The 27,712-nt window shown below is 60.3% G+C and overlaps 1 protein-coding gene across 2 annotated transcripts; it reads right to left on the bottom strand.

Moving 5' to 3' along the window:
* Positions 1-1,627: 1,627 nt before the first annotated feature.
* ALS2CL (ALS2 C-terminal like) lies at positions 1,628-24,327 on the bottom strand. 2 transcript variants are annotated; one of them, XM_066244604.1, is made up of 27 exons: positions 24,223-24,327; positions 21,150-21,227; positions 20,064-20,188; positions 19,149-19,347; positions 18,712-18,780; positions 18,266-18,431; positions 17,556-17,687; positions 16,731-16,850; positions 15,242-15,309; positions 15,032-15,098; positions 14,282-14,478; positions 13,215-13,280; positions 12,729-12,827; positions 12,456-12,617; positions 11,642-11,753; positions 10,413-10,490; positions 9,535-9,665; positions 8,298-8,471; positions 8,082-8,178; positions 7,730-7,887; positions 7,028-7,096; positions 5,996-6,169; positions 5,318-5,357; positions 4,447-4,508; positions 4,191-4,340; positions 3,781-3,877; positions 1,628-3,418 (listed from the first exon to the last, which is right to left on the bottom strand). In XM_066244604.1, the coding sequence occupies exons 2-27, from the start codon at positions 21,164-21,166 to the stop codon at positions 3,365-3,367; spliced, it is 2,883 nt and encodes a 960-aa protein (XP_066100701.1). In that variant the 5' UTR covers positions 21,167-21,227; positions 24,223-24,327; the 3' UTR covers positions 1,628-3,364. The 2 variants fall into 2 exon arrangements, with proteins under 2 accessions (XP_066100701.1, XP_066100702.1); XM_066244605.1 differs by having other exon boundaries at positions 9,535-9,629.
* Positions 24,328-27,712: the final 3,385 nt, after the last annotated feature.

The following is a 27,712-nucleotide window of genomic DNA, read 5'->3' as shown; positions in this document are numbered from 1 at the left end:
CATGAGAAAAACTATTTATAGCTATGTATGGAAGGAACACACAGAAAACCCTGCCCTGTGGACAGAGATGCAGACCGTGGGACTTGTCCTGAAAAACACCCCCAGAATGCACCTTGTTACAATTTCAATGTGGTCTGGTACCTGACAATGGAAAAACTGGGTGATCAAGTCCCAAGCCCTGTAGGGACGAACACTGTGACAGCAGACTGTATGGAACCCATGGCCTCTGTTCATGACCCATACGGATGCCGGCAGAAAAGGACACTTTGGCCATGAACTTCAGTGGGACTAACAGGCTGACTGATTCTGCATTGCCCAGATGAAGACCACAGCCATCTGGATACACCATCACACAGGGCATGGCATCGTTACCAATCAAAACCTTCTGATGTCAGCACATGATGCCAGGGAAGCCTGGCTAAAGTGCCTTAACTGCCAGCCTCACTGTCAAGTGACAAAGAGAGTCCCAGGGGGCACTGGACCTGCCAGTCCTGACAAAGAGATTCTCTACAACCCCTCCAGGGAACCACTGGGTGCTGACTACAGGGAATATGTGTTCTGGGTAAGACACGATACTCATTTGCAGAGTAAATGCAGACTATACTATCCAAGAACTCCTAAACGTACAGCTACGTATTTGAACTCCTTGAACATATTGGTCAGACAACGATGCCGCCCTCGTGGCCAAAAGTACCAGCAGCAGGCAGCTCTCTGGGCAGTCATAGGACATATCTGCCCCATATCACCCACAGACAGCAGGTGCCATTAAAAGATAAAATAAACTCTTAAAAAAAGAAAAATGAAAGGCCCTAGCCAGTGGCACAGTGGATAGGGTGTTGTCCCAGAGCACCAAGTCCTGGGGTCACTGGCTTGATCCCAAGGACATCAGCTTGACCCCTGATGTTACCAGTTTGAGCCCTAGTCAGGGCACATATGAGAAGCAATCAATCAATGGCATAACTAAGTGCCATTCCTCTCTCTCAGAAAAAAAAAAAAAAACCTGAAAAAATCAGCAGACCCATATTGTGGCAATTCCCTAGAAATATACCACCCACTTAAATACACTGTTTAATTATGAGGTGTGTGCATTGGGGGTGGTTAGAACAGGTCCACAGGGCTACAAGGGACTCCAGCCACATGAGCCCTTGGAGAAACCAGGCTGCTGGGACCTCCAGGTGGCAGAGTGGAGCTGGGTGTGGGAGAGTGTCACCCGGGACCTCCAGGTGGCAGAGCGGAGCTGGGTGTGGGAGAGTCTCACCTGGGGCTTCTCTTCCCTCCTCCTCCACCTGCTGGACGGGGCAGTTATGGACACTGGTGACAATCATCCTGAGTATGAGGTGGGTGATGTACTAAACGGCACACTGTAATCACCTCAGGATAAACCCAGCCAGAGGGTGTGGGTTAGAAATGGTGAGATTTTTTTAGAGAATCAAGTCCTGGTGCAGCAGGGAGAGGTCATGACCACTGGCCCGTGAAAGAGAGGAATCCCCTGGGTGGGGAAGGAGCACCTCCCATCGGGGAGGTCAGGGATGGTGGGTGGGACCATTAGCTCTTCTGGCTGTCACCTGCAGGACACCTGGCACAGCCTGTTAGGTCTGCCAAGAGGAAACACGAGGCCATGTGGGGTAAACAAAGTTTATTGTTACATCTGGGTGCAGGTGGTCTGAGGCCGAGAACAGCAGCCACAGCCAGTGCGGCTTACAGAGGCACTTTGACGGGCGCAAGGGCGGGAAAGCGGCTGCCCCTGCAGAAGGAAGATGGGGCAGACGTTCATCAGAGGCGGCTACGCCCACTCCTTGCGGTTAGGACAGGATGTCGGTCTCCAAGGGCTTATCTAGTTTCCCGGAGCACTTTGTCCTTGGTGGTTTCGTATACAAGCTGGGGTTCATCAGCCAGTCATCTTCCCACGATGGGGGGTGGGGGGCGGGGAGAAAAACTCGGCCCTTTCACTGTAATCTCAGAATGTTGTGATAACCTTGCCCGAGACTGAGCACTGCCCCCAATCCAGCTCCTGGACCCCCATTCTCTCAGACCTCCGACTGAGGACGGTTATGTTGACGGGAGGCAGGACAGCGACACAAGTGAATTTCCTAGAGGCCAACTGTTCTCCCTTGGCCCCTTGTAGTATTATTGCCAGGGCCCTGGGGTCTCTCTCCACTTGGGTTTGCCAAACAAACCAAACCCAAACCCAAACCTCTCTTGTGTGCTTTTTCCAGACCGTAGAGAATGCTCCCAGTTTAACTGACTGCTGGGTCTGTCATCCCCCATGAGACCAGACCGCCTTCCCCTCTCCTGATCTCTGCCAGCCGCCCTTGGATGAATCCTAATCCCTAATGCTAGCCCTAACACTGACCTTGACCCTAACCCCAACCTTAAACATATCCCTTTCCAAGGGGGCACTCCAGGCCCTCGCTGATCCGCGGTGGGCTGTCACCCCTCTGGGACAGCTGGCAGCCATGGCCATGTGGCCCTCACCTAGGTTCCTGCTTAGAGAATATTTGCTTCATTTACACGACATTGCACCCCATGTCACCCCCTGACTGCCCCTCATGTTCCCACAGCCTCCAGCCTTCCCTGGGGCTGCAGTGGGCAAGGGGCTCTGCAGCTGCGCATGGCTTCCCAGCACCCTTGGGGGGTTAACCTGACTAGACAGAGGCTGGGGCAGAACGAGGGTCCCTTTAGACGCCTGCCAGCCCCCACTTGGGTCAGTGATGGACCCAATTTCCCCAGCATCCCCTTCTCTCTGCCTTGCAAGCACAGGTCGTATGCTGGCGCCTTCTGGGGACAGGAAGCCAGCCCTCCTCACCTGAAGAGAGCTGAGACCATGTTTACCATGTTCCAGACCTTTACCCATGCACGGCACAAGGGTGGCGCCTGGGAGGCCCCTGGTGAGGCTTGTTGACTGAGGCTGGGAGGCAATCCTGCAGGGACCTTCGTGGGAACACCACGGGGGTTTTTGGCAAAACCAGAGCCCAAGACCCTCTGTTCAAGCTGCCCCATGTGATGAAACCAGTTAGAGAAAGCTTTGCCGCCCCCCACCCCCGGCTGAAGGCGCAGGTCTGGGTCATCTGAGACCGGGCTGGTGGCAGGGGGCGGGAAGACCAGCGCTGGGGCCATGCCTGTCACCCCTCACTCTCATCCTGAGGCTGCCCCATCATCTCCCAGGGGAAACTCATCTCCTCCGAGGGCTGCCTGTGCCAGCCTATGCCACCCTCTGCATGCCTATGCCACCCTCTGTGTGCCTATGCCACCCTCTGCGTGGGGGCCATGAGGGCCACGCCGGCCCCATAGGAAGTCCACAGCGGCCCCTCTCGGCTCCACGGTTTGTCCAGGACAGGCTGAGCTACCAGAGCTCCCGGGAGTCCTAGTGGCTGGGCAGTCGACGCATTTCGTCCCTCTGGATGTGCTGGTAACAGGACTGGAGGGAGAGAAGCGAGGCTGCAGCCATCTGCCCTGCCCGCTCCTAGCCACGTGCACGGGCTTCTGGGCCGATCCCAGGGTGCGCCCACCTCCCAGGCCGGGACCACAGAAATGTCCCTTTCCCGCTGTGCTCAGGGATGCAGTCTGGGACACACTCAGGACCCTGGGGTCCCTCGGGCTCGGAGGAACTGTGGGCTGCCTCCCAACCCCTTCTTAACAAGGGTAGGACCAGGAGCTCCGCGAGGGCCCCTCCTAGGGAGGCACACAAGTTGTGAATGTGAGTGAGCTAATCCCCACGATGGTGGCTGGGGCGGGGAAGAGGTCTTCCCCAGTGGCCCGGAGGACATTTCTGTCCCTTACCTCAAGGGCGGTGAGCAGGAAGTCATATAGGCCCCCTGTGCGGATGGGCTCCATCATGTCACGAATCAGGTGGATCTCGGCTCCCAGGTGCTGGATTCTAGAGAACCACCCCGCCCCAGGGAGAGGGGAAAGGAAGTCCGTCAGGGACAGGCACTCAGCTGCTGGGGAAGGAGACCTGTCCTGGGAGGCGGGACACGTGGGGTGGGGTCCCCGCTCTGCTTCTGACACCCACGGGGCCCAGGGTGGAACCCTCTCCTCTCTGGGCCTCAGTGTCCCTATCCGTACCAAGGAAAGCAGGGTCCATAAACCCTGACGTTCAAAGACTCCGCCGTTCAGAGTGTGTGCTGTGGGGGGAGGGGCCGGGAAGGGAGGGGAGGGGCCCGCCCCGCCCCCGGCCCCGCCCAGCTCACCCGGCTCGCGACACCACATAGATGAGCAGCGGCAGCAAGTCGTCCATGGGCAGCTTGTGCTCCTGGCCCAGCACGCGCGACACGGTGGCCTCGATCTCCCCACATGTCCTCTCCAGCACCTCCAGCTTCTCCCAGGGGTTCATCGTGGCCCTGCAGCGGGGCGGCTGGCTCCAGATCAGGCGCTCGGGGCGGTCCCAACAGCAGCCCCAACACTCCAGCCTCTCACACCCCCCCCCCACTCAGGGGGCAGACTCACAAGATCTTCTGCAGGCACTCAGTAGCTGACAGGAAGCACTTGTCCTTGACCAGGGAGTGTCTCTGTGTGGCAGGGGAGCAGGGTGGTGAGGCCACAGTCCCCCTGTCACATCCACAGCCCCTGTCACACTCACCCCATCCCCATTAGTGGCTTCCGCACAGCCCTGCCCAGAGAGTTGAGTGACCCAGAGCAAGTCACAGCTCCACTGGGCGCCTCAATTTACTCACCTGTAAAGGGGGGTAAATGGTTGGCAGGAGGTTGGATGGAAAGGGAAAAAGAAGACAGTAAGTAGAACAGCCAACAGTCTGTGGGTGCGGCCCAGCTCTGACTGCAGATGTCAATGGCTCTCGTACCCACCGACTCAGTGCAACGCCAAAGCCAGGGCCCCCGGGCGTTTCTGACTCAGTGGGTCTAGGGTGGGTCTGAGAACCTGCTTCTCTAACGGCTTCTCTAACTGCTGATGCTGCTGGTCCCACAGTGCCCAGGGAGTGCCAGCCCACCTCCCCACAACCATCCTGTGAGGTGGACCAGTGCTGCAGCGGAGGGCACTGTCCCAGATGAGGAAACTGAGGCACAGGGATCAAATACTATGCCCCTGGTGGCAGAACCAGTACAACAGTGGGGCCTGTGCTCGAGCCTGGCCACTGGGGGCCACCAGCTAGTCCCTCACCCACATGGAAATCAGAACAACTTGGGAAGTCTGGTGTCTCCTCCCTCACCCACCTCTGTCCCTCCCCTAGTCCTCTGCGGCCTCTGACCGGCAACATGAAGCAGAAGGCCACTCAGCAGCCTGAGCGAATCTGGGCTCCAGCTCAGGGCTCAGGCCGCCCCTTGGGGGGGGGGGGGGCAGGTCAAGAGCCCACCCTCTCACCTGATTGCTCGTCAGCTTGAGGTCCTTGGGCCACAGGTGCCTGAAATTTCAAAAGTGAGATAGGAGGCTTTGCCAGGGAGAGGGCAGGGTCTGAGGCCAGAGGGCAATTTCCCTGTGCCATGTCCCCCAGCGGGGCTGAGTACAGGAAATGGGCCCACAACGCCATCCCAGAGCGCATGTGTGGAGCCCAAGGCAACAGGGGGCCGAGAGGGATTCCTGGGGAAGGTAGACCACTGGCCCCAAACACGAAGGTGCCTCGGCCGCCGGAGGGGGCGTACAAGAGAGACACCCAGGAAGCTGTGGGCCACAGCCAGCATTCAGGGTACACTCAGGGCCCAAGCTAAGCCAGTGAGCTTTGCCAGAGCTGCTGGGAAGGAGACACCAGCTCCCTGTGGACAGTGGGGGGCCTGAGCTGGGAGAGGAGAAACCTTGAGTTACCACAGGGGGAGTCACAGACAGAGCAACACAGAGAGAGGCACCGCTTCCCTTCTTCACGCAGTTGAGCACCTAGATCCAGCCACACCTGAACCAGACCCCAGTGCAACCCTAGAACTTCATGGATACATGGCCAATTAACGACCCTCTCTCTTTTGGCTAAAGACAGCCGTAGTGAAGTTTGTATCTGCTGCTACATAAAAGCCCTAGCAAAAGTGGTGGTGGTGGTGGTGGGGTGCTTACTTCTGCACATCCAAGAACTCAAGAAGCTTGGTGTCCGAGAAGAGGCTGAAGTTGGTGATGCCCCGGATATACAGACTGTCCTCCTTCTCATGCAGAAGCATATAGAGAGTGAAGAGCTCTGAGTAGAAGCTGGGTAGCATGAGAGGCAGCATCAATCCATACACCTGCTGGTCCCTAAATGACAGCGGCCAGGCCAGGCTGGGGTCAGCAGGGCAGGAGCCTGGGGGTGGTGGCCACTACTTAAGCTGCCCTCCAATGAGCCCGTATTAATCCTTTTCCCACAGCCGTGTCCCTGACTCCAGCCTCCTCATCTCCCAAGAAAACCCTTCCCAAGCCTCCGTCATAGCAGTATGGTGGTATCTGTGGCCACCTCGTTTGACTTTGAGAGCCCACACGGCAGAAGGAGCAGGATTTTGAACTCCATTTACTGAAAGCAAACCAGGGTCCCAAATGGACAAGTGACTGGCAGCAAAGCCTTCAGCAGCCCTTCTAGGACAGTCCGTTCCTGCCTCCTAGTTTTCTGTGCTTCCTAGGACTCTGGGGGGAAGTTCTCCCTAATCTCTAACCCCACTTCTCATGCCTCCTGCAATGCAGTGACAGGAAGGCCTCTCTAAGCCTGCAATCTGAAGGCAAATTATAAAGGTTGATCTCGGGAGACTGGGGGAGACAGATTTAAAGACCCACATAACTCTTGCGGGGTGACCTCCGACTCAGCTGCTGCCAAGCCCCAGGGCCCCCATCTGCGCACAGGGAAGGGAGGGCGCCTGGGGCAGCCACTCACCTCTGCACACTGGAGAGGCGCGGCTGCACTAACACATACAGAACAGGGAGACGGCTGATGCACTGACCCCTCCCTGGGCCAGAGGTCATGGGTCATTCTGATCTTTGAATGCTCCATGAACAATGCTTGATCAATAGCCTTAACTCCCAACACTTCCCCAGAAGCAAAGGTGGGAGGCCTCCCGGGACTGGAGCCTGGAGGCCCCGGGGGGAGAGGACCCTGCAGACCCCATGGGGGCCCGAGGCAGCTACCTTTTCTCTGCGTCTTCCTCTTCCTCCAGGGCCTGGCCCTTGCGCTGTAAGGCAACCTGCAGCAGACCCCTGCAAGCCAGCGAGAGAGGAACAGTGTGGCTGCCTCCTCCCACAGAGCCAGAGCTGAGCTCCACCTGCCCATCACCAAGGGCAGGGGGCTCCACCCCCCAGAACCAGGGGGCATGAACCTCAGAGCCCAGCCTCCCGGACCTCAGCAATTAGGAGCCTGGGAGGACAGGACGCCAGGCCGAGTCCTGGAACCCAGCACAAGAGGGCACTGCAGTGTCCACGGCCCATCCGTAATGGCTGACGGGGGGCAGCTCAGCCATGACTGGCAGTGGGGCCCGAGGCCAGGGCCAGGGCCAGGCTCAGCCTGCAGTGTGGTTCCGGTTCCCCTGGGGTCAGGGCTCAGCCCAGGGCCTGGTCGGGCTGCACACTGGTCAACCCCCCTCTGGTTCTCTCTCCACCCAGACCTGAGCGAGAGGCACCCTTCCCGCCCGGGGCTCCAGGCAGAGCCCGGTCCCCTGGGGTCAGGGGTCAGCCACGCCTGGTCGGGCTGCACACTGGTCACCCCCCTCTGGTTCTCTCTCCACCCAGACCTGAGCGAGAGGCACCCTTCCCGCCCGGGGCTCCAGGCAGAGCCCGGTCCCCTGGGGTCAGGGGCAGAAGCTGTCCACTGTCCACGTGTGCTGCTGAGCTCACCGGTAGGCGGCCCAGAGCTCCCGGGCGTGCTGTTTCACCTCCTCCTGGGCCAGCTCCTGCAGGTGCTTGTTGGCCCCAATGCCCGCATACGTGGCCTGGAAGGTCATCATCAGCATCCGGACCAGCTTCCCCAGGGGGTGCAGCGAGCTGCTCAGAGCCTGGCCAGTGCGTAGGCAATGAAGAGGGGCTCAGGGCGGGGGCAGGAGCCCAGTGGGCCCCCACAAGGCTGCCCAGGCTGCTCCCACTGCATACAGGGGAACACTGAGCCCTGAGTAGAAGGGGCCCACGACCTGGGCCCTCAGTCAGCACCGGGGCTGACTGTCCGGTGCTGGACAGTCCCCCGGGCCCTCACCTTCCGGAGGCACTGCTGCAGGGCCTCGGGCTCCCGGTGCTGCAGCAGCTCCTCCAGGACGTCTTCCATTCTGTCTACACTGTCCTCCAGCGGGGTCCTGGGGCACCATGCACACACGGCTCTCAGCCACACCTGAGCCAGCTCCACCCCCTCCAGGAAGCCTCCCAGGAGTCCCCGTGGGTACGTGGGCACACAGCACACACACCCGGGCCTCACCTCTCACAGCACAGGTCCTCCTGGGACTCCCGCAGCTCCTTCAAGCTCTGCATGTGGAAGCCCAGCAGGGCCTCCTGCCGATCCCCAGGGCAGCCAGCGCTCACGAAGTCCCGGAAGGGGCCGTAGACACCCTGCCAGCGGCTCTCCACAGGGAAGGCGCCCAGGCCCAGCTGCCTGCGGTGGAGGTGGTGGAGGGAGAGGGGTAGAAACGGAGCTGTGGTGACAAGGAACCTTTCTAGGCCCCTGGAGAGGTGGGGCTGGCCAGCCTGGCCCAAAGGCAGGGCCCCGGAAGGGTGGACAGACGGGGAATACAGATGTAACTACCTCCAGCGCGCCAGGAGGAGGAAGGAGACGCTGAGAAGGACAGAGGGAATCGACTGCTTGGTAGAGAATTTTTTAAAAGGCCATACAGAGCCCTGGGAAGGTGACAGAAAGAGCTGGAGACCCAGTAATGAGAGTGCGGCTTCGGCCTAAGAGAGACCAGTGCCTGGAAGTGCAGAATTCCCAGCCAGGAGACCCTGCTCTCGCCCTCCGTACCTGGAACCTTCCTCAGCTTGATCCTGTCTTGGCCAAAAGGCCCGGGGTTCTATGGAGTATTACCCTCCATGACACACTCCCAGATTCTCCTACACCTGCACCCCACCAGGCTCGGTCACGCCCCTAAGGTTTGCCCTCCAGCTCAGCTCCTACTGTCAGGGAGAGGCACGCAGGGACGGTGGGTCAAGAAGTTAGCTGTACCCCCTCCCCAATTCCAAGATGCTGGCTGGTACTGCGCTCCGTTAGAACCACCGCCCTCACAGATGCCCTCGTCAGTGCAAAACCAAGTCTTCCTCCTCCACTTAGCTAGTTTCCTTCTTCCCCTTGGCTGCCAGGGAATTCAGCGCGAGACTAACGCTCACTCATGACTATTAGAAGGCCTATCTGCACCTCCCTTTCTTTTAAGTTCAACTCACACTTTTATTTTCTATTTTATCCTTGTTTGTTTCATTTCATAGGCTGTCCTGTACCTTTCCCAGTAAAAAAGCAAAGCCTATGTGCACTATTTTATTCTAGGTTTGTGACATGTGGAGTTATCACCCCAGGGCCCTTGATTCCAAGAGTCTCTGACTTAAGGGTTGTGTGACCTGGGCTCTGAACTCTCCAAAGAGCTAAGAGGTTGGACGGGAAAGCCCCTCTGAGTGGACCTGAGTCCCTGGGGTGGAAACAGACACAGAGATAGCCCCAGACAGGCTCTCACCTCTTGTAGGTACTGCCTGGGTCGGGCGGGAGGGCAGCCGTGTCCAGCTCGCCTTGGACGTGCAGTCCTGTCCTCGTCCCGTGGCTGAAGGAGCCCTGCAGGGTGAAGCCATTGAGGAAGGTGATCTTGCCCTGGAAGCCCGGAGAGGGAAGCAGGGATGTCTGTCCACTGTCTGTCCGTCCAGGTGCCCTTCCATGCAGCCCCAGTCACAGAGGCTAGGGACTGACTGTGGTGGGTGGCCTTCCCACCACCCATTTAATCAGCCCCACCCCAAAGGGCTCCCCCACCAAGAGCTCTGCCCACCTCCCAGGGCATCTGCTCCGAGGGAGGAGACAGGAGGAGAATGGAGAAGGGCCTCAGAGCTCAGAGTGGAGGGAGCCACCACATGGGGCCTGGGAGGGCCTGGGCCACCACCGGCCCTGGGGAGGGGCAATTCTTTGCTGCACGGGGCTATCCCATTCCTAGTACTCCTGGTCGCCACCCACCAAATGACAGTCATAAAAGCAAAACAGCCCCCATGTTTCCAAAGGCTCCACTGAGGACACAACTGCCCCCTGCTGGGTCAGCTCGGGCAGGAAAGCCACTCCAACACACCTGCCCAAGACACTGATGATGGGTTGGGGGGTTCCTAACTAGGAGGGCGAGAGGAGGACACAGCCAGGGGACCACCGGCAACTGCTGTGCCCAAAGCGAGCCCACCTCTTTCATTCTGACTCCCACCAGGATCCAATCACACTCCACAGCAGGAGGGCCCCTGGGATGCGTGGAGGTGGGAGAGGCTCTCTCCTACCCTCTGGACCCGCTGCCCTCACCCTCCGCAGGGCTAGAGGTTACAGACTCCAGGCCTGGCCTTGGCCGGGAGCGGAGCTGGCCCTCACCTTCCCCGTGAGGATCAGGTCCCTGGTGAAGGTGCCCTCGTACAAAGAGTCATCTTCATAGAGAAGGATCCCTGGGCCCTAGGGAAGCCAGGAAGAGAAGTGGTGAGTTCTAAAGGGCCGGGAGAGGTGGGGGGTGGGGGACAGTAGAAAAGGGGGAGGTGGGCATTGGTTGATGGAGAGCAGGGTCCCGAGCCCTGTCGCCCCTCCCAGGACTGTGCTAGGCGGGATGCCAGCCCCTGGCCGGCTGCGCACGGAGCATGAGCCCCATGGGCCTCGTACCCAGTTACCCTGGACAGCACCCTGGGGCCTGGCTCCTCCTCCCCAGGGACCTCTCCCGGGAAGCCTCCTAGGGAACGTCAGGAAGGGGTGTGCTTCTCCGGAATCACCCCCACGCTCTGCGCGGGAGGCAGGGGGGGGGGGTGCTGATCAGACGCGCTTGCCGCACTGGCTGCCAGGAAGCTCAGAGCCAAGCGGGGTCCGATTTCTGCTCTGCTTATCTCTCAATCCATCTGAGGTGCCCATTCTTGCCTGTTCTTCCTCCTTCCACCCTTTCTAGAACAAAGTGTAGCCCCAACAGACCAACAAGCCACGAGAGCAGCAGCAGCCATGAGGCCGGAGCTCAGCCAGGTCCCGGGGTCCTGGCAGGGTGCCGGTGAGCCCGGAGGTTAGCGCCGGGTGGCTGGGCTCAGGAGGCCTGGGTGAGAGCCTCCGTTCTGCCACTCGATAGAACGTGCCAGTGGGCAGCTTCTCTGACCTCGCTGAGCCTCACGTTTGTTATTCATAGACTAGGGACAACGATGTGACCCGCAGGGCTACTGGGAGGACCCTACAAGATCGTGTTAAAAGTCAGAGCCCAGAGCTAGGCGCTCAGTTAGGGGTCCATAAGTGGTGGGTGTGCAGGCGGCTGTACCGCCAGTGCACGGCAACACTCACTTCAGTCTTATTGCTTCACTGAGTCTTTATGACAAGCAGTGAACTGGATTGCTGATGGAGACACTGAGGCTGGGAGGGGCAGGGACCTGCCCAAGGCCAGGGCAGGCGGGTGGCAGGACTGCAGTCCTGACCAGGTCAGGTTCTGGTACCTGGGAACCCAGCTTCCTACCTACCACATCCCCCCCAACCAGCCTCAGCTCGGCCTCAGGGTCCCCGAGCTGGAGCAGGCGGCTCCAGAGTTCAGCCCGAGCGCAGGGAGACCGCAGCTCAGGACACACGCAGGTCACCCCACTCACCACCATCTTGTCTGCCTGGAAGGTCCCCTGGTAGCAGACTCCCGCCTGGGTGACCATGACCCCCGGACCGTGGCGCTGGTCGGCCCGCCACATGCCGATGTAGCGCTCGCCCCTGGGGGGAGAGGGAGGGCGGCCAGAGCTGAACCAGAACCGTTCCCACGCCCCTGGCCTGTGCTCTGCTGTCGTGTGTGTGCATGGGGTGGGGGTGGGGGGAGGCAGATTAAAAAATGACATCACCTGAATCCACTCAACTCAGACACCAGGAAGAGGAAGTAAGAACCCCCAAGAGGGTGGATGTGGAAGAGAGCCTGTCTGGGGGAGGGCATCCTGGCAGGCTTCCTGGGGGAGGTGGCAGGAAGGACAGATGGAAGGGGGATGCCGTTCACACACATGCAAAGCCATGGAGGTAGGAGTGTGCAACAGATATGTGGGTATGTTCACTGGTCTGGAAGGCCGGGGGCGGCACACACGGGCGCCACGGCAGGGATGAGGTCAGAGGAGTGGCGAAGCCTCAGGTGCCAGGCTGGGACCCTGCACTTTGTCTCACAGCCCAGAGAGCCGAGACTGCTCTGAGCCTCAGATGGGACCAAATTAAGGGTTCAGGAACTCCCTTCAGACAGCCCAAGGAGGGGCCAGAGCAACTTCCTGAGCCTGAGACCACCGAGGGAGCGGGGGGGGGGGAGTGAGGACGCCAGAGACTCCGGGGGGCAAACAGGCGGCTCACTCTGACCACAGGAAACCCTGCTTTGAGGCTGTCTGGCCTGTGAGGGTCTCCTTCCCCCCACCCCATCCCGGGCCGCCGTGGAGGGCTCACCTGTCACCATCCTCCTGGACGCCATAGCCGCTCCTCAGGCCCCTCTCCCAGTGGCCCGTGTATCTGGAGGGCTGAGAGGCTTGTGGGGTGATCTCGAGGACCCCAAACCCGTGCCGCATGCCTGCCCGGAAGTAGCCCTTGTACACCTTCTCAGTGCTATACCTGGAGAGGGTCACCAACAGCTGGCCCTGCCTCCCAGAGGCGGCCCAGGGGACATGCCTGGACCAGGAGCCCCCTCCCCCCCCCCCCGCCATCAGGCCAAGGGTCACTTACTCACAGATGCCGTAGCCACACATGCTGCCTTCCAGCCAGTGGCACTTGTAACAGTCAAACTTGTCCTCGGAGGCCTGGGGCACCAGGAGGACGCCAAAGCTGTCCGTGTGGCGGGCAGGGAGGGGTCAGCACGGGAGGCCACCGCCCTCACCAGAGACGCTCCAGCATACCCTCTCCGTGCACCCAGGAGGGTATGGCACGGGGATGGGCGGAGCCTCGCAGGTGCTCAGCCTGTCTCTCCTTCCCAAAGGGCCCTCCCAGGACGCCCCTCCATCCTGCCCCCATGCACCCTGGGAGTGCTTTCGGGCCCTGGACCAGCCCCTCCACGGCCCGCTCTCACAGGGGAACAAAGGTGGGCGCTGGACCACTTAACCTCTAAGTTCCTGCTTGGGTTTGAAAACTGGGGAGGGGGCCAGGTTGGTGACCATTGGCAGAAGCGAAAACCACTCTCTTGCCCCAACACTCCCACATCAGCCCCGGCCTTACCCGTGCTCCACACCTTGGCAGAAAGTGCCCACGTGATTCCGCCCATCCGGCCACTTCAGGGTTCCCCTGGAACACAGTCGAGGTCCATGGGCATCAGGCCCCCCAGAGCCACCCTCCAACACACGCAGGACCCCCAGCCGGTCTCCGCCGCTGACTCTGCAGAGGCCTCGCTTCCCCTCGGACGGGGCTCCGCCCCACCCAGCCCTCCTCTCTGAGCCCTGTGGCCCCACAGGCGTGCTCAGCCCTTCCTCTACCCTTGGCACAAGGGCCCCAGCAGCCTTGAAGGGCACACTCACCACATACTGGAGGGAGAGTTCTGGGAACATCCAGGTTCCCTTTTTGCCTTGACCAACGGGAAGCTCAGGACTAAACTTTAAGCTCAAGCCAAACACTAATCGTGGGGGTTCCTACCCTCCTCCTCTCCTGTTCAGACACAGCATGGCCTTGTCTGGCTTTTTGTCCCCAAGCTTCCTCAAGCCCTTTAGGAAGCGTCAGGGTATCAGAACCATCAGACTTGTGAGTGTAACCTTGGCGAGTCCACTCTGCGTCCTGGGCCTGTTTTCCCAGCTGTAGCACAGGGCGGGCCACGTGTTCTTCATGTGGGGACGGGTGGACCAGAGACTGTGGCCAGCTCACCCTATGCCGCCCCCCTCCCCCGCCCCGAGGCCTTGGACAAGTCAATGCCAATCATGGGCGTCAGTTTCTGTACCTACAGAACGGGTGACAGCACTCCCCCAGGGCATTCTCGTAAGGGCTGACGAGGACAAGCCACCTCGACCGCCACACAATGCTACGGAGATAGGAGGACTGTTCTCCCACCTCCAAGAACAGGGGGCGTCTGCACAGCCTGCAGGCCAGCCACCTGGCGTCTGCCCCCCGCTCTCGTGCCACCAACACAAGTCTTTATTTGGCACAGACCTACTGCGGGCCAGGTCCTGTCCAAGAGAACTTCAAGGAAACGCTAAGGGACAAACAGAACTGACCGACTGGCCACAGGAGTAAGAGCCTTTGGTTCACGCCACGCGGGTCCTGTCCGCCCGACACCCAGGAGGAGCCCCGGTACTCACTGGCCGTGGGGTCTGGCCCGCCACCACTTGCCGTCATAGGTAGCCTGGCGGAGGTGACCCTCTGCACGGAAGGTGTACACCGCGGTGCGGCAGGCGGGGGTCTCCGAGGCCTCCTGGCCCGCCCCCAGCACCGGGAAGTCTTTCTTCTCACGCAGGGCCTGGCACACAGCCTGGGTGACCTTCTGCCGCCAGACCACCTGACGGGGACGGGGAAACAGGACAGGTCCCCGCTGGTGGACGCAGCTCCTGGGGAGCCTCTTCTCTGAGCTCTGTGACCCCACAGGGGCTCACAGCCCTCCTCCACCCTTGGCACAAGTGCCCCAGCAGCCAGCCTCCCAGGGCACACTCACTACAGCCCGCAGGGAGGATGGGGACTCCAGAACAACCATCTCCAAGCCCGCCTGCAGCCCCGCTCGACCACTAGGAGGAGTCTCCAACTGCTCCACGCTGCTCCCTGGACCCTCCGTCCAGACCTGAGCCCGTCTGCGGTTTCAGGGCCTGCCCTGGGCAGGCCGACAAAACCACCAGACAGGGATCAACACAGGCCCCGACGTGGTCTCTACAGAGAAAACTGCCAGCCTCGACGGCATTCTGATGCTTGAACCGGACTCACGCCGACCAGGACACCCAGGGAGCCTCCAGGGTTGTAGACTTGTGCCCCCTCCTCCCCTCCCCTCCCCTCCCCTCTTGTCTTCTTCCCTTGGCCTCAACCCCACCCCACCCACCCAGTCACAGTTCATCCGCACTCACTTGGTCCCGGGACTTCTTGCAGTAGAAATAGAACTCCTCCTCGGGTGTGAGGAGGTAAACCATGCACCTAGACAGACGGAAGTGACAAGTAGGCCCCGGTTCTGTCCAGAAGGGCGTTGGGGAGGGCCCAAACTGGAGCCCTGGGGTGCGGGCAGCTTTCATGGAGTCGAGGGAAGAAAGGCCCGAGTGTCACTGGCGGAGGGGGCTCACCTGTCCTGCTCAGGTTCCACCCACACCAGCTTCAGATCAAAGGAGTGGGAGGAGTGGACACTGTGGCCCTGGAAGTAGACAGGGAACAGGTGTCATCCAGAGCCACCTATGCTTCTGGCCTGGCCTGGCCCCAGCACCAGCCTGCTGGCACCCCCCTCAGGCACCCCCCTCAGGCTGCTCAGTGCGCATGCCCAGCACCGAGTCCCTAACCACCCCTATCTGCTCCCCACCTCCAGGGCAGTGCCTGCAGCTCCCTTCCCAACCAAGGGCCTGCCCGGGACCCCAGGATCGGCCTCCCCTGCTCCCCAATCCTGGTCCACCACGGCCATCAGAATGCTCTCTGGGAAACACAGCTCAGGCCCCATCAGCCCCTGTGGGAAACCTAAGGACCCCGCTTCCCGGGGACGGAGACCTCACTGCTGAGCCCACCACCCGAGACCACACAGAGCCCTCCCACCCACCCTCTCCACGCCACGGCACCACGGCCACGCCACGCTCACACCTCCTTACGCCTGCCCCAAACGCTCCTCCACCTGCTGTTCCTTCCACCTGAAACCCCATCCCTGCTCCGCCAGCCAGGCCGAACACCCCTTCCTCTGGAAGATGCTGTGCATAACCTCCCACCCGCCAGGCAAGCGGATCATTGCCCCACTGCCGCAGGGGGAGAGGGCGCCAGGCCCAGGGCGGATGGGAAGAGGGGTGCACCAGACACAGGCCGGGGAGGGGAGTGGGTCCAGCAGAGACACAAGGGCATGCAAATGCCCAGAGGCAGGGAAGAGCTCAGTGCACTGAAGTGGCAGTATCTCTCTGGTGTACTTGGAGCAGAGTGTGAAGTCAGGAGTGGAGGGGAACGCAAACCGGATCAGAACAAACCCCAAAGCCAGGCTTCAGGGGACGCCGGTTTGGGCGTGGCAAGTGGCATCGCCCCATCTGCAGGGGGGTTACAGACTGACAGGTCGGGGGACAGGGGTCAGAGAAGACAGTGCTGTGGCCATCACAAGGGCAATACGAGGTCAGGGGGACGAAGTTCCTGGCCATGTCACAACCCGAAACCCAGGCCTTGCTCCCCCGCCCCCGACTTCTGTGTGCTGAGGGCCCAGGCCCTGCTGCTGCGAGGCAGTCTTCCCTGGAACCCTGGCCACACCCTGAGTGGTTCATTCAGCCCCTCTCAGCCACCAGGCCCCCCCCCTCCCCCGGACCTCCCATCTGGGGCTCCTCCCCTATCTGAGGAAGAGAACTGAGTTGTCCAGCATCAGCCTCGCTCACAATCATCCTGTTCTCCAGACGAGGACCCCAAGGGAAAGACAGGAGCAGGGACACCAGCAGCCTTTCTGCACAGCCCACACTCCTTCGGGACCATGCCTGCTCCTCCCCCACCTCGGCCTTCTGTCCTTCTGCCCCCACACATGCCCAAGTTCTCACTCCCACCTGCTTCTCTCTGCCCCACTCTTTTCTCAGCCAGACCCCAGGCCCCCAGACCTCCTCCAACCTGCAGAAGGATGAGGACATCGTTGAAGAGCAGCACGCGATCTGCCCACAGCGGGCTGACCATCACGAAGATTTCCTCGCTGTCCTGCAAGAGTCGGCGAGCCGGGGTGCAGAGTGCGTCCTGGTGAGGGAGGGGAAGCGCGGGGCTCAGGCACCTGTCCTGATGCGGCAGGCCACCCCCTGCCTGCCCCGCCCCTGGCCTCCCCCGCCCCCAGTCCCACCGTCTCCGGGAGGCCCCTGCCACAGGGAGGGACACTGATGGACAGTGACAGGGCTCCCAGGTCTGTAGAGTCATTCCCAGCCATCCCCAACAGGGCAGCTCAGTCTCTCCTGAGACTGAGTGTCACTTTGTCCCCCCACCCCACCCGCCTCGGGCCACGGCCCCTCCTTAGCTCCTGCCCACTCTCAGCTGGGGGTCCACAGTGCCCCGCCTCCCTCTGGCAATTCTCACCCTCCCCAGCCTGTTCTCCTGACCCTCCACCCAGGCCCGAGCCTGTCACACCCTCTCGGGTACACGGGATGGTCCCCCCTGCAGGGACAGCACGTGCCACATTGGGCAGGGACCAGGCATGCAATCCTTTGGTGGCACCCCAGGAGAGGGGGTCAGTTCTGCCGACCATGCTTGCCCAGAGCAGCCCATGGCTGGGCCCTGGAGGCACTCAGCAAATGACTGAAGACAGCTAGACGGAGGGCGTGCACAGCCCCCTGCCTCCGCCACCACCACGTTTCCAGACGGGGACGCTGAGGCAGGCAGAGCGCAGCGCACAGCCCCAGCACCCAGCAGGCCCCTGTCCGAGGAACCCCTCCCCTGAGGCTGCACACTCACCCTCAGCTCACAGTCCAGGGAACGCCAGAGGGCCTGCGTGGCCGCGGCCTGGTCCAGCGCCTGCCTCATGAAGGACTGGAGGTCCTCAAAGAGGGCGGCTGCGTGCACCACCAGCTCCCGGGCGGGGTGACCCTGCGGGAGACAGGGCCGCCAGGGCAGGGGGCTCATCAGGGCCCGCCCCCACTGGTGGAGAGACTGCAAGGGGCCCGGGGGATGTGATGGGGGCATACAGGGTACTGTATCGAGTTATTGAGCGGGACACTGGAAACCATGTCAACACAATAAATTTAAAAAAACCAGAAACACAAGAAAACACTGCCCCAGCCAGTGAGGGCTGCCCCAGGCCTGGCCTGCATCTAAGCCTAAGTTCCCCCTTTCTCCTAGCCAGCACCTCCGCCAGGCAGCGGCCCGCGTGCAGGTGCTTGCCAGGGTGTCGGGACCATCCCGATTCTCCCACTGGGTGCCCGCACACCCAGCCTGTGATTGCACATCTGCCCCCTGGGTCTCTGCCAGCTCCACCAGGGCAGGGCCAAGAACCTCAGATACCCAAGGGCAAAAACACGTCCCCCCAGAGCCGGGCCAGGTCCCCGAAGCCTGGCCAGGTCCTTCTCAAACCAGGGCTCCTGAGCCAGGGCCCTGCATCTCCCCACCCCGGGCTTCCCCACGGGTGACAGGCCTGGAGAGCAGCACCTCGTGCCCCTGCCACGTACCTCCCCGGTGGTGTCCCTGAGGCTCAGCAGGTGGCGCACATACTGCTGCACGTGGTGGGTGAGCAGCTGGCGGAGGGCCTGGGCCAGCGCGGTGCCCACCGGGCCCTCGGAGCCCACGCCCCGAAGGAGCAGCCGCAGCTCCTTCTGCTTGTCCTGCCAGTACTCGCTGAGTGGACAGAGGGCCCCATGCCGCCGTCACTCCCCTCCGCCCTCCCTGCTCCCACCACCCGCGGCTGGCAATGCCCCCGGGTCCCAGCACCAAGCCCAGACCCCAAACCTCTCTCCTACAGGCAAAGGCAGAGCCCGAGTGGCCCTCTTGGGAGATTTAGCAGCAATATCTCAGCGTTTCAATGGGTTAGTGATCACAGCCATCCACCCAAGTAGGAGTGTCCCCCTTCCCTATCCCAGGGTCAGCCCCAGCTAGTGGATTCCTGGAGTCTGCTCACCTCGGCCTCCATTTCACCGCCTTCTGAAAGGCCTGGACCACCATGCAGCTTGTGTAGCACTCGATGTACCTGCAGGCAGTGCAGGAAGCACCCTGCAGCTCCAGCCCCCTCCACTCTACACTCAACCCCTGCCCTTCTGGGGTCCTCAGATCCCACTCACTGAGTGGCTGCAGCCCTGAGGGCCTAGACAGTGGCCTGGCTCTAGGCCCTGGTGACCTCGAGTCCTGACTGATCCAAGGAGACAAGTCTGACTCACAAAATCTAAAATCTTTTTTCCCTGGGAGGCCTTCACGCTCAGGGTCGAGGGTCTCTGAGCACGCACCAGGCTGTTGCCCACGCCCACGGAGTCCCACCCTGGGTTAGCCCCAGGCCCAAGCCCTGGCCCGGGTGAGCCCGGAGCCAGGTGGCACCCCGACACCCGCTCCGTGCTGTCTTACTCCATGTGGACCTGCAGAACGCCACCAGCGTTGCACAGCAGCTTCAGAGATTCCAGGCCAACGGTGTCCGGGAGGCGCAGCCGTTTCCGCAGCGAGCGCAGGCTTTCCTCCGTCGTCTTCTGCAGCTGCTGGGTGCTCCCCTGCAGCTGCTGCAGGAGCTGCCGGCACTCCCTGCCCTGGACGTCCAAGGGCTCTGGGGCTGTGGCAGGGCACAACCATGCTGTGAGGGGGAGGGGGCCGCTCCTCCTTCCAAGGAGCGCACAGAGGCCCCGGGTGGTCACCTGAGGGCCAGCAGCACCCCAGAGCCTGGAGCTGCAGCCAGAGTCCTGCCTCCCCGGGCTCTTGGGGCAGGACTGGGAGCCCATCTGCCCCCTCGAGCTCAGCAGGCCACAGGCAGCTCCCTCGGGCACAAATACAGTCACCTATCCACCACCTCACCAACCAGGGACAGCACCAATGACCTAGGGGCACCAGCTACTAACTCCTGACTCTTGGCTTCCTGGAGCCCAGCATGTGGAGTCTGCGGGGTCCTGCAGCCCCTGCCATGCACAGAGGCATGAGCACAGCCTCCCGAGAGGAAGACACCGGCCCAGGTCACTTCGCAAGTGGCACCCAAGTAGGAGGAAACACCTGCCTTCTTGTCATGCCTGGGGGACAGCCGGATGAGAATTCAGCCAGAGAATCCAGGCTTGGGCCCTGGGGGAGGTGGAATTTCAACTCTAGGCAGAGATAGTTCTACACTAGCATGGGGCTCATGGCCTGGCCCCTCAGGGTCCCTCTGACAGACAGCAACTGGGGGCCGGGATCCCAGTCCCATCAGAAGTTGCAGCTCAGAGGGCACAACAAGGTAAAACTCCTGTCCCTGGAACAGTTCCTGTGTCCCCCAACCTCCCAGGGTGGAGAACTGAGACCCACCAGGCACAAGCAGGGGCTGGAGGACATGCTTGTTGATTCGGGCAAGTGCGGTCAAGAACTCCTCCTCCAGCCGCAGCAGGGCCGTCTCCACAGGGCTGCACATGGCCTGGGCACCGCTTCCGGGCCTGTGAATGGGGCAGAGATTAGATCTGGACCTCCCCAGAGGCAGCAGGGTCAGTGCCCACCCTCTCGGGCATGTGCTAGAAGCAAAGCTCACGACCACCCCATATCAGAACTGCGCAATGAACCCAGGTCACCCCAAAGAGTAGTTCCCAGACTGGCCACTGAGCCCTGGCCCACTCTCTACGTGGGCCCAGCGGAAGGGAGCCTACAGGAGTCGGAGACAGGACTCAGAACTACCAAGGGAAGTATCCCTGGCTTGATCACTCCTGGGCTCAAACACCCGCCATGGCTCCCAGGGCTCAGAGTGACATCTAGTGGTGCTCTGTTCTAGCCCTCTCTGCGGTGAGTCTCTGGAAACAAGGACAGGCTGTCAGAAGAACCCAGCCTTTCTCAAGGCCATGGCTCAGGACTTCCTGTCACCCCAACAGGGCTGGGTAAGCAAGGAGACATCTGGGGGTTTGGGGGGGGGGTTCTGCAGGAGCCATGAAGGATGGGCAAGAAATAGAAAGGCAGAGAGGAGAACAAGACATTGCCGGTGGGGGAGCCAGGAGAGCAAAGGCTCATGGGTAAGAGGGCCCAGGCTCTGCAGGGGGCCCACCAAGAGCACCCCGAGGAGCCGACAGAGGAACCATGGAGGACCTCAGAGCAAGGGAGTAATATCAGTCAGACTTGGGGACTGTTGCAGGGGAGATGGTGCCAAGCAGTGAAAGGGTGAGGTCAGGGTAGGCGGGAGCTAGACCCCCCAACCCGGCTGACCCATGGGTGTAGGCAGGTGGGCTCAAGCCTTTGGACTTACTGCCCTGAAATAAGGGAGCCTACAATCAGTCAAGGGTCACCTGGGAATGTGGCCTCCTGCCTGGAGAGAGGGGTAGCCAGGGGCCTGGACTTAAAACGCAGCCCCACAGACAGGCCACAGCCTCCAAGCGAACACAGCCCTCTCTCACCTGACCTTGGTGCTCTCACCTGGCAAAGGCGGTCATCCGTCCAACTGCACCTCTCGCTGGCGCTGACACTGACACTCAGGCTCTGGAGTTAGCCGACCTGGATAGGGCAAGTGACATCACTGAGGCAGCCAGTGATGGGCAGGGGACACAGGCAGAACCAAAAGGAAAAGTGAAAAGGGGTCTCCTCCCTCTCCCTCCAGCCCAAAGGAGCCTACAACTCCCAGGACATTGGTTCTGGGGCAGAGCGGGGTGGGTGCCGCAGAACCGTTGCCAAGGGCCGGGGCCCAGTCCTTCCCGCCCCACCTTTCCTGCTGGTGCTGCTTTGAGAGGGCGAGGCTGCGGCGGGAGAGGCAGGAAGGGGAAGTGGCTAGAAGCCAGCCACAGCTGTCTGTCTGCCTGCGCAGCAGCCTTGAGCCCCCCGGGTGGGGAGAGGTGGCTGCACGTCAATTCAGGCAGACTAGGGGAGCCCAGCCAAGGGGTCAGGGTGCAGCAGGGTGGCCTGGGCCCACCTGACCCTCACTGGTATCTCCAGAAATGGATGGAATGGAAAGGCCTTTTGGGGGGTGACCTTTCCACCCTCAGAGGGCAGGCAGCTGGGCTCTGAGCTGAGAGGTGAGGACAGTGGCTAAAGGTGGAGGAAGGAGGGGGCAGCCAGGGTGGGAGGTGCACACGGGCGCCCAATCAGGGTGAGCCCGGGTCTTGCAGTAAATAACTTGCTCCTGGGAGGCCTTGATCACCAGGACCCCCCACATTCACCTGGGCCGCAGGCAGCCCCACCCACACCATTGTCACTCTCAGGAAGAGGGGCTCTCTGCCCCCCTCTCTGCAGCTACAGCTGCTCCCCGTCCCTGGAGCTGTGGCCCATTCCTCAGCTGCTCCCACAGGACCACCTGGGGCCCCGCCCCAGCTGTTCAGTCCTGGCCATGCCCCTGCTTATCCACAGCCCTGCTCCTCCCTGGGCCTCAGTCACCTCCTCAACTAAAGGACTAGATCAGAGCTTCTCAAACATTTGTCCTCCCTGAAAAGGAGAAACTGGTGGAGGGGAGTGGCTCTGGGTTTGGGGCGGTGGTCTTCACCTCCCCCACCTCTCAGAGCTGCCTTGGGATGAGCCGCACAGATGTTGTTTGCAGACACTACTCAGGGGTCCTTCCAGGTCTGGGGCCCCAAAGGGATCTCTAACCCTAGGAAACTGAGTCACACTGTCTGGAGGAAAGGCCAGAAGTCAAGCATGGCTGGTGAGGTGGTGTGTAGGGGAAGGCTGCAGTTGAGGCTGGAGGTCTGGTCTGATGGCCCCCAAGGTTAGGAAGCTTTGGGCTTCATCCTGGAAGTGATGAGGAAGAAGGTGAGGGCAGAGGTGAGGCCGGGCATGAGAATATGTGAGTGTCTGTGTCTGCAGGGGAGAGGGAGGAGGAGGAAGTACTGAGCTTAACACAAGAGGGACTCAGCAGGAGTCCTCCCCTCTCTAATCCCGTCCCACCCCAACCCACCTCTCTCTGATCAAGGGCATGGCTTCTTTTTTTTTTTTTTTTTTTTTTTTAATTTTTAAAAAATTCATTTTAGAGAGGAGAGGGGGAGAGAGAGAGAGAGAGAGACAGAGACAGAGACAGAGGCAGAGAGACAGAGAGAGAGAAGAGAGAGACAGGGGGGAGGAGCTAGAAGCATCAACTCCCATATGTGCCTTGTCCAGGCAAGCCCAGGGTTTCGAACTGGCGACCTCAGCATTTCCAGGTCGATGCTTTATCCACTGGGCCACCACAGGTCAGGCGGCATGGCTTCCTTACGCCCTCTTTAGCCACCTCTAAGGTTCCGTGGTGGCAAGCTGCACATGATATATATATATATATATATATATATATATATATATATATATATGGAAACTGAGACCCAGAAAGAACAGGAGAGCCCAGACACACTGTCTGTGGAGCACATACAGATTGGACCCAGGCCTCTAGCTCCCCGTCCCACCAGGCTCACCTGAGCTAGATGGTTCTGAGAAGCTGGGCCACTTATCTGAGGGCACACAGCAAGTTCCAGGCAGGGCCCAGCCTACCTCCTCGGGCAGCCTTAATGCTCACCTAGAGGTGGAGTAAGCACAGAACTGGCCAGTCCTGGCATGCCCAGGTGAGTCAGCTGCCTGTCTCTGTGTCAGTCTAACCAGTAGCCAGACCTGCTGTCTTCCCTGCATTCCTAGCCTCCATCCATTCTGGACAGGGTCCCACTCGTGCAGGGTCACTGAGGTCTCCCCTCCCCTCTCCAAAGCCTGGCCCCTGCGGCCCCTCAGCCACACCCTGTCATGTCACCCATTCTGGTATTTCCTGGTCTGGACAGGCAAGGAAGTTCTGCTTGCTGTGGCGAATTTTTCCTGGGCTGCTGTGGAGACCCCCTGATCAAACCAGCAAGCCCAGGGTAGACTGCTAGGAGGGGCTGACCAAGGGAGGGGGCACTGAACCATGACAGCTGACCCCTCAGACTCCACTTCCACCTCTCCCCCAGCACCCCTGCTCTGCCCCTCCGTGGTTCCAAGCTTCTCGTCCGGGAGGTTCCTCCACTCCCAGTCTGTCGCATACTTCACAACTTCCCTTCCTCCCCCTGCCCAGGCGCACACAGTCACTGGAGTTTTCCAAACAAGGGCTCCTGTTCCAACCACCAGGCATTAGCCTATGCAGTTCTCACTGCAGGCAACACCAGCCGGTGTCACCTCCTCCTGGCAGTCTGTCAGGCCAGGTGAGGCACCGAGACACTTGCACGGTGGCCCAGGCCAAGCCCCCCCCCCCCCCCCCCCCAGCAGCGCGCTCTAGCTCTCGTGCAGGACCCGGCCCCAGGGCGCGGCGGAAGGGGGGAGAGGAAGAGATTGTCCCTAAACTGCCTCTAAATCTGAGCCAGCCCAGTGACCGCGGAGCAGAGAGGACGGAGCTTGAACCCCATGGGTAGGAGGGGACCTTCGGACAAACTCGTGCCTCCGGGACCCAGAAGCCGTAGAGTGACGGCGACACGGCTGCCCCGGGACGCGGAGGCGAAAGTCCCACCAATGGCGAGGAGAGCGCGGAGCAGAAGAGGCCGCCCACTGGCGCGCACGTCCACCCCGCCCTTACCTGTGCGGGGCGATGCCCCGTAACCCCGCCGCTGCCCGCGCCGCCGCCCGCACGCTGCCTCCGCACGCGGCCTCCCCTCGCCCTGCCACGCCACGCCCCTCCGCGCCGCGCCACGCCCCCTTGCCACACCTAGCCACCGGTGTTACTCAGCGCCCGGAGCTAGGGGCCGGCCTGTAAAGAGGTGGCATTTTTCTACTCTGCGCCCGAAGTCTCTTCTGAGGTTTCCCGCTGGTGTTCTTCAGAGTCCGAAGTCTCCTGGGACCCAACAAGGGGGAGGGGAGAGGGGGTGAACTTGACCCTTCGCCCCCACCCCCAACACACACTCACAGGAGCCCAAGCTCTCTCTGCTCACTTCGCAGGCAAGGGCTTCGAGGAGAGCCAGAAGGGGCCTTCCTTTCCTCCTCCTCCCGGCAGGGCTTTCCTAGTTCACCTCGCCCCTCTCCTTCCAATTCTGATGCCCTTCTGTCCTGGGGTGTAGCCCGTGACCTCCTAGACCCGCAACAAGTCACAGAGGCCGGCACAAGTGGAGCGCGGGGTGGGTTCATGAGAGTAGGGTAAAGCCAGGCTGCCCCGCCACCTCTTGGGCTGGGTGGCCACGGCTAGCCACCACTCTTGTCTGTGACCTTGGAGAAATCCTCCCCCCCCAACCCCCCCCCCCCCCCCCGCTCCTGGGTCTCAACGTGGTCCGGTAGAGCGTGAAGCCAGTGGTTGCCTCGCCAGGGCCTGTGACCTTGGAAAGGGTGATGTAAGCCTAGTCCCCAAGACTTCCTGGGGGAGGAGGGACCATGGTTCCTGCCTGTAACAAAGGAGCCCGCTGTCTGACCCCTTCCCTCTCTGGCCTCTAGGCCAGGGCCCCATTGCTTCTTGTAGCACAGTTTTCAGGGGGTGACCAGCAACACTGGGCCACCTCTGCCTCTTTCCACTGAGAACACTGAGGTCAAAAGGGCTGGTTCAAAGACAGGCAGTGGAAGAGCGAAGAGGGTGGCCCACCAACCCCCTGCGCAAGTCTGAGGTGGTGGCAGGCATGTCCTCTCCTGCCAGGTTGAATGAAGAGAGATCTTGGTGGAAGGGGTGCATGGTCAGTTCTAGGGGTTCCTTAGCAGATGAGCAGGGTCTGGGGGGAAGACTGGGGGTCCCTTGGCACATGGGAGTGGGCAGGCAAAGGGGTCTTTGGGGCTTGAGGGGAGGGGCCAAGGGCTGGAGAGTGTCCATGGCCACATGTGGAGAGAGCAAAATCATTCAGGAGTGTGTAGCTCACCCCTTTTGACAAGTAGAGTAGGCAGGGCCCTAGGCAGGAGGGATCAGATCTTAGGCTGGGTGACTATGACAGCCCTTCCCCTCTCGGCCTCAGTTTCCTCATCTGTGCCTATAGCCAAGGGAAGACAGTGCTGCCTGGGCTCAAGCAGGAAGGGAAGGGCCCCACCCATTTCCTCCCCAGAGTCCAGACTTCCTGTTCAGCCACATCTTGGGGAATTGGAAGAGAGGAGGTTAGTATTCGCTCACCCATTCCCCACTCACTGGGGGACTTCATGGACATTGCAAAATCCAGTTTTATCGTCTGCCAGATGAGGCAAGGCCTGCCCAGCCTCTCTCCCAGCTCTTCCCTGACTTGGAGCCAGGTAATATGTAGTGCCCTGGGTAGTGCCCCGGGTAGTGCCCCGGGTAGTGCCCCGGGTAGTGCCCTGGGTAGTGCCCCGGGTAGTGCCCAGAGGACAGCCTCCACTGGGTCCACCTACCCTTGGCTACCTGCAACACAGCCAAGGTCCTTGTCCAATCCCACCCCACCCCACGCCCCCTGCCCGCATATACGATAAAACAGTAATGTGGGGGATGTACACTCTGTGTGTGACACACAGACTCATCTACTGTTGAGCTTACTGGCAGGGCCTGCATGTTGCACAACTCAGGTGGCAGCCCTGAACATGGGCACATGTATGCAGACCATTCGCCCATACGACACATGGACCCAGACTTACACACTGCTCCATGGAATGCACACCGAGACTCACAACCAGACACACACACAGGCAAGGGCAAAGGGCACGTGTGCTCTTGTATATACAAATGCCTTGGGACACAAGTACATGCTTATGCACACACAGGTATCACCCAGGCCCAACCCAGCCCCAGAGCTATTCTGGGCCGGGCCTGAGGCCAGCAGAGTCAGACACTGCCAGCTCCCAGCAGGCCAGTGGCTTGTAGCAGACCTAGGCGGCCCAGCCCCCACTCCCAGCCCATGCTAAGTTCAAGATGCCCCAGATCCCAACCTGACTCTGACTGGGGGACCCCTGCTTCCTACCCCCTGACCTCCCAGAGCTAAACCTTGGGGTTTCAGGCTTCAGGAGAGAGCTCTCCACAATGTCCCCTGGCCACAGCCGACAGACGACTCATGACTTCCAACCCCGAGGCCCCGGAAGCTGCACTGGGTTCTTGCAGGAAACCCACAGGAGCTAAACATAGTGCACAAGGGGCAAACAGGGCTCTGTAGGCCAGCATTCAGGCCACCAGGCATGGAGGGGACACTGACTTCCAGGGAAGCCACTGGGGGGCCTGGGGGGCCAGAATTCCCAACCACCCCAGACCTAATGGGCCCAACAGGGGGCAAGGAGATATGGAAACTTGCTAAGAAGTAGAAACAGCACTGGACAGTGGGCAGAGAGCCCTGGGCGAGGGGCTGAAAACGGAGATTGAGGCTCCCATTCCTGAGTGTCTACAGGCAGGGCACAGCCCCTATCTGGGCCTCATTTCTTCGTGAGCAAACGGAGAAAGAATAAAAAGATGAATAAAGCTTTTAGCTGTTCCTCTCAGCATGGTGTTCACTATGGAGAACTGGAAAGAAGGCTAATGTTCGACAGCAGGGTGATTGAACAAGATGTTGGGTTTCTCTACAGTGGAATGCCACACTGCCTTTAGCAACAGTGACAACAACAGTGGTAATGACTAGCATTTACTGCAGGCTTGTGATGTGAAGCTGCCAGGATACTGTAGTCAGCCCCATTGTACAGATGACAGATTGAGCTCAGAGAGGGTAAGGAGCCCACTGGGAGCACACAGCTGTCAGTGTGATTGTGCCCCACAAGCCTGAGTTCTAAGCATTAAAGCACTAAACACTTTAGAAGTTATAAAGTATAAAGCTACACATTTACAAGAAACATCATTTCAAAGTTTAATTACTTAAATTTTCTCTATGGTAATTTAGTGAATTTGGGATAACTTTAATTTTTTTTTCCCATTCAACTTTTGCCACCTTCAGAGGGCAAGAAAGGACAGTTGAATAATAAAACTTTCACATAGTGCTTCTTATAAATTTGTAGCTTTATACTTCTGAGGTCATTAAAGCTTAAAACTGTACTGAGGCTTTCAGAATACCCAGTTATTTTAAGTCATTTTGAGTTGAAGCCTGTGTGATAGTATTTGATGGTGCTTTGGGGTTGGGGGTAGGGGAAATCTGGGATGCTGGTGTTGAGTAAAAAGCTCTGGGGAAAAGGTA

This window comes from Saccopteryx bilineata, chromosome 10 (assembly GCF_036850765.1).
Source record: "Saccopteryx bilineata isolate mSacBil1 chromosome 10, mSacBil1_pri_phased_curated, whole genome shotgun sequence".
NCBI lineage: Eukaryota > Metazoa > Chordata > Mammalia > Chiroptera > Emballonuridae > Saccopteryx > Saccopteryx bilineata.
The sequence above is the reverse complement of the archived record's forward strand: the minus strand, read 5'-3'. Positions and strand labels throughout refer to the sequence as shown.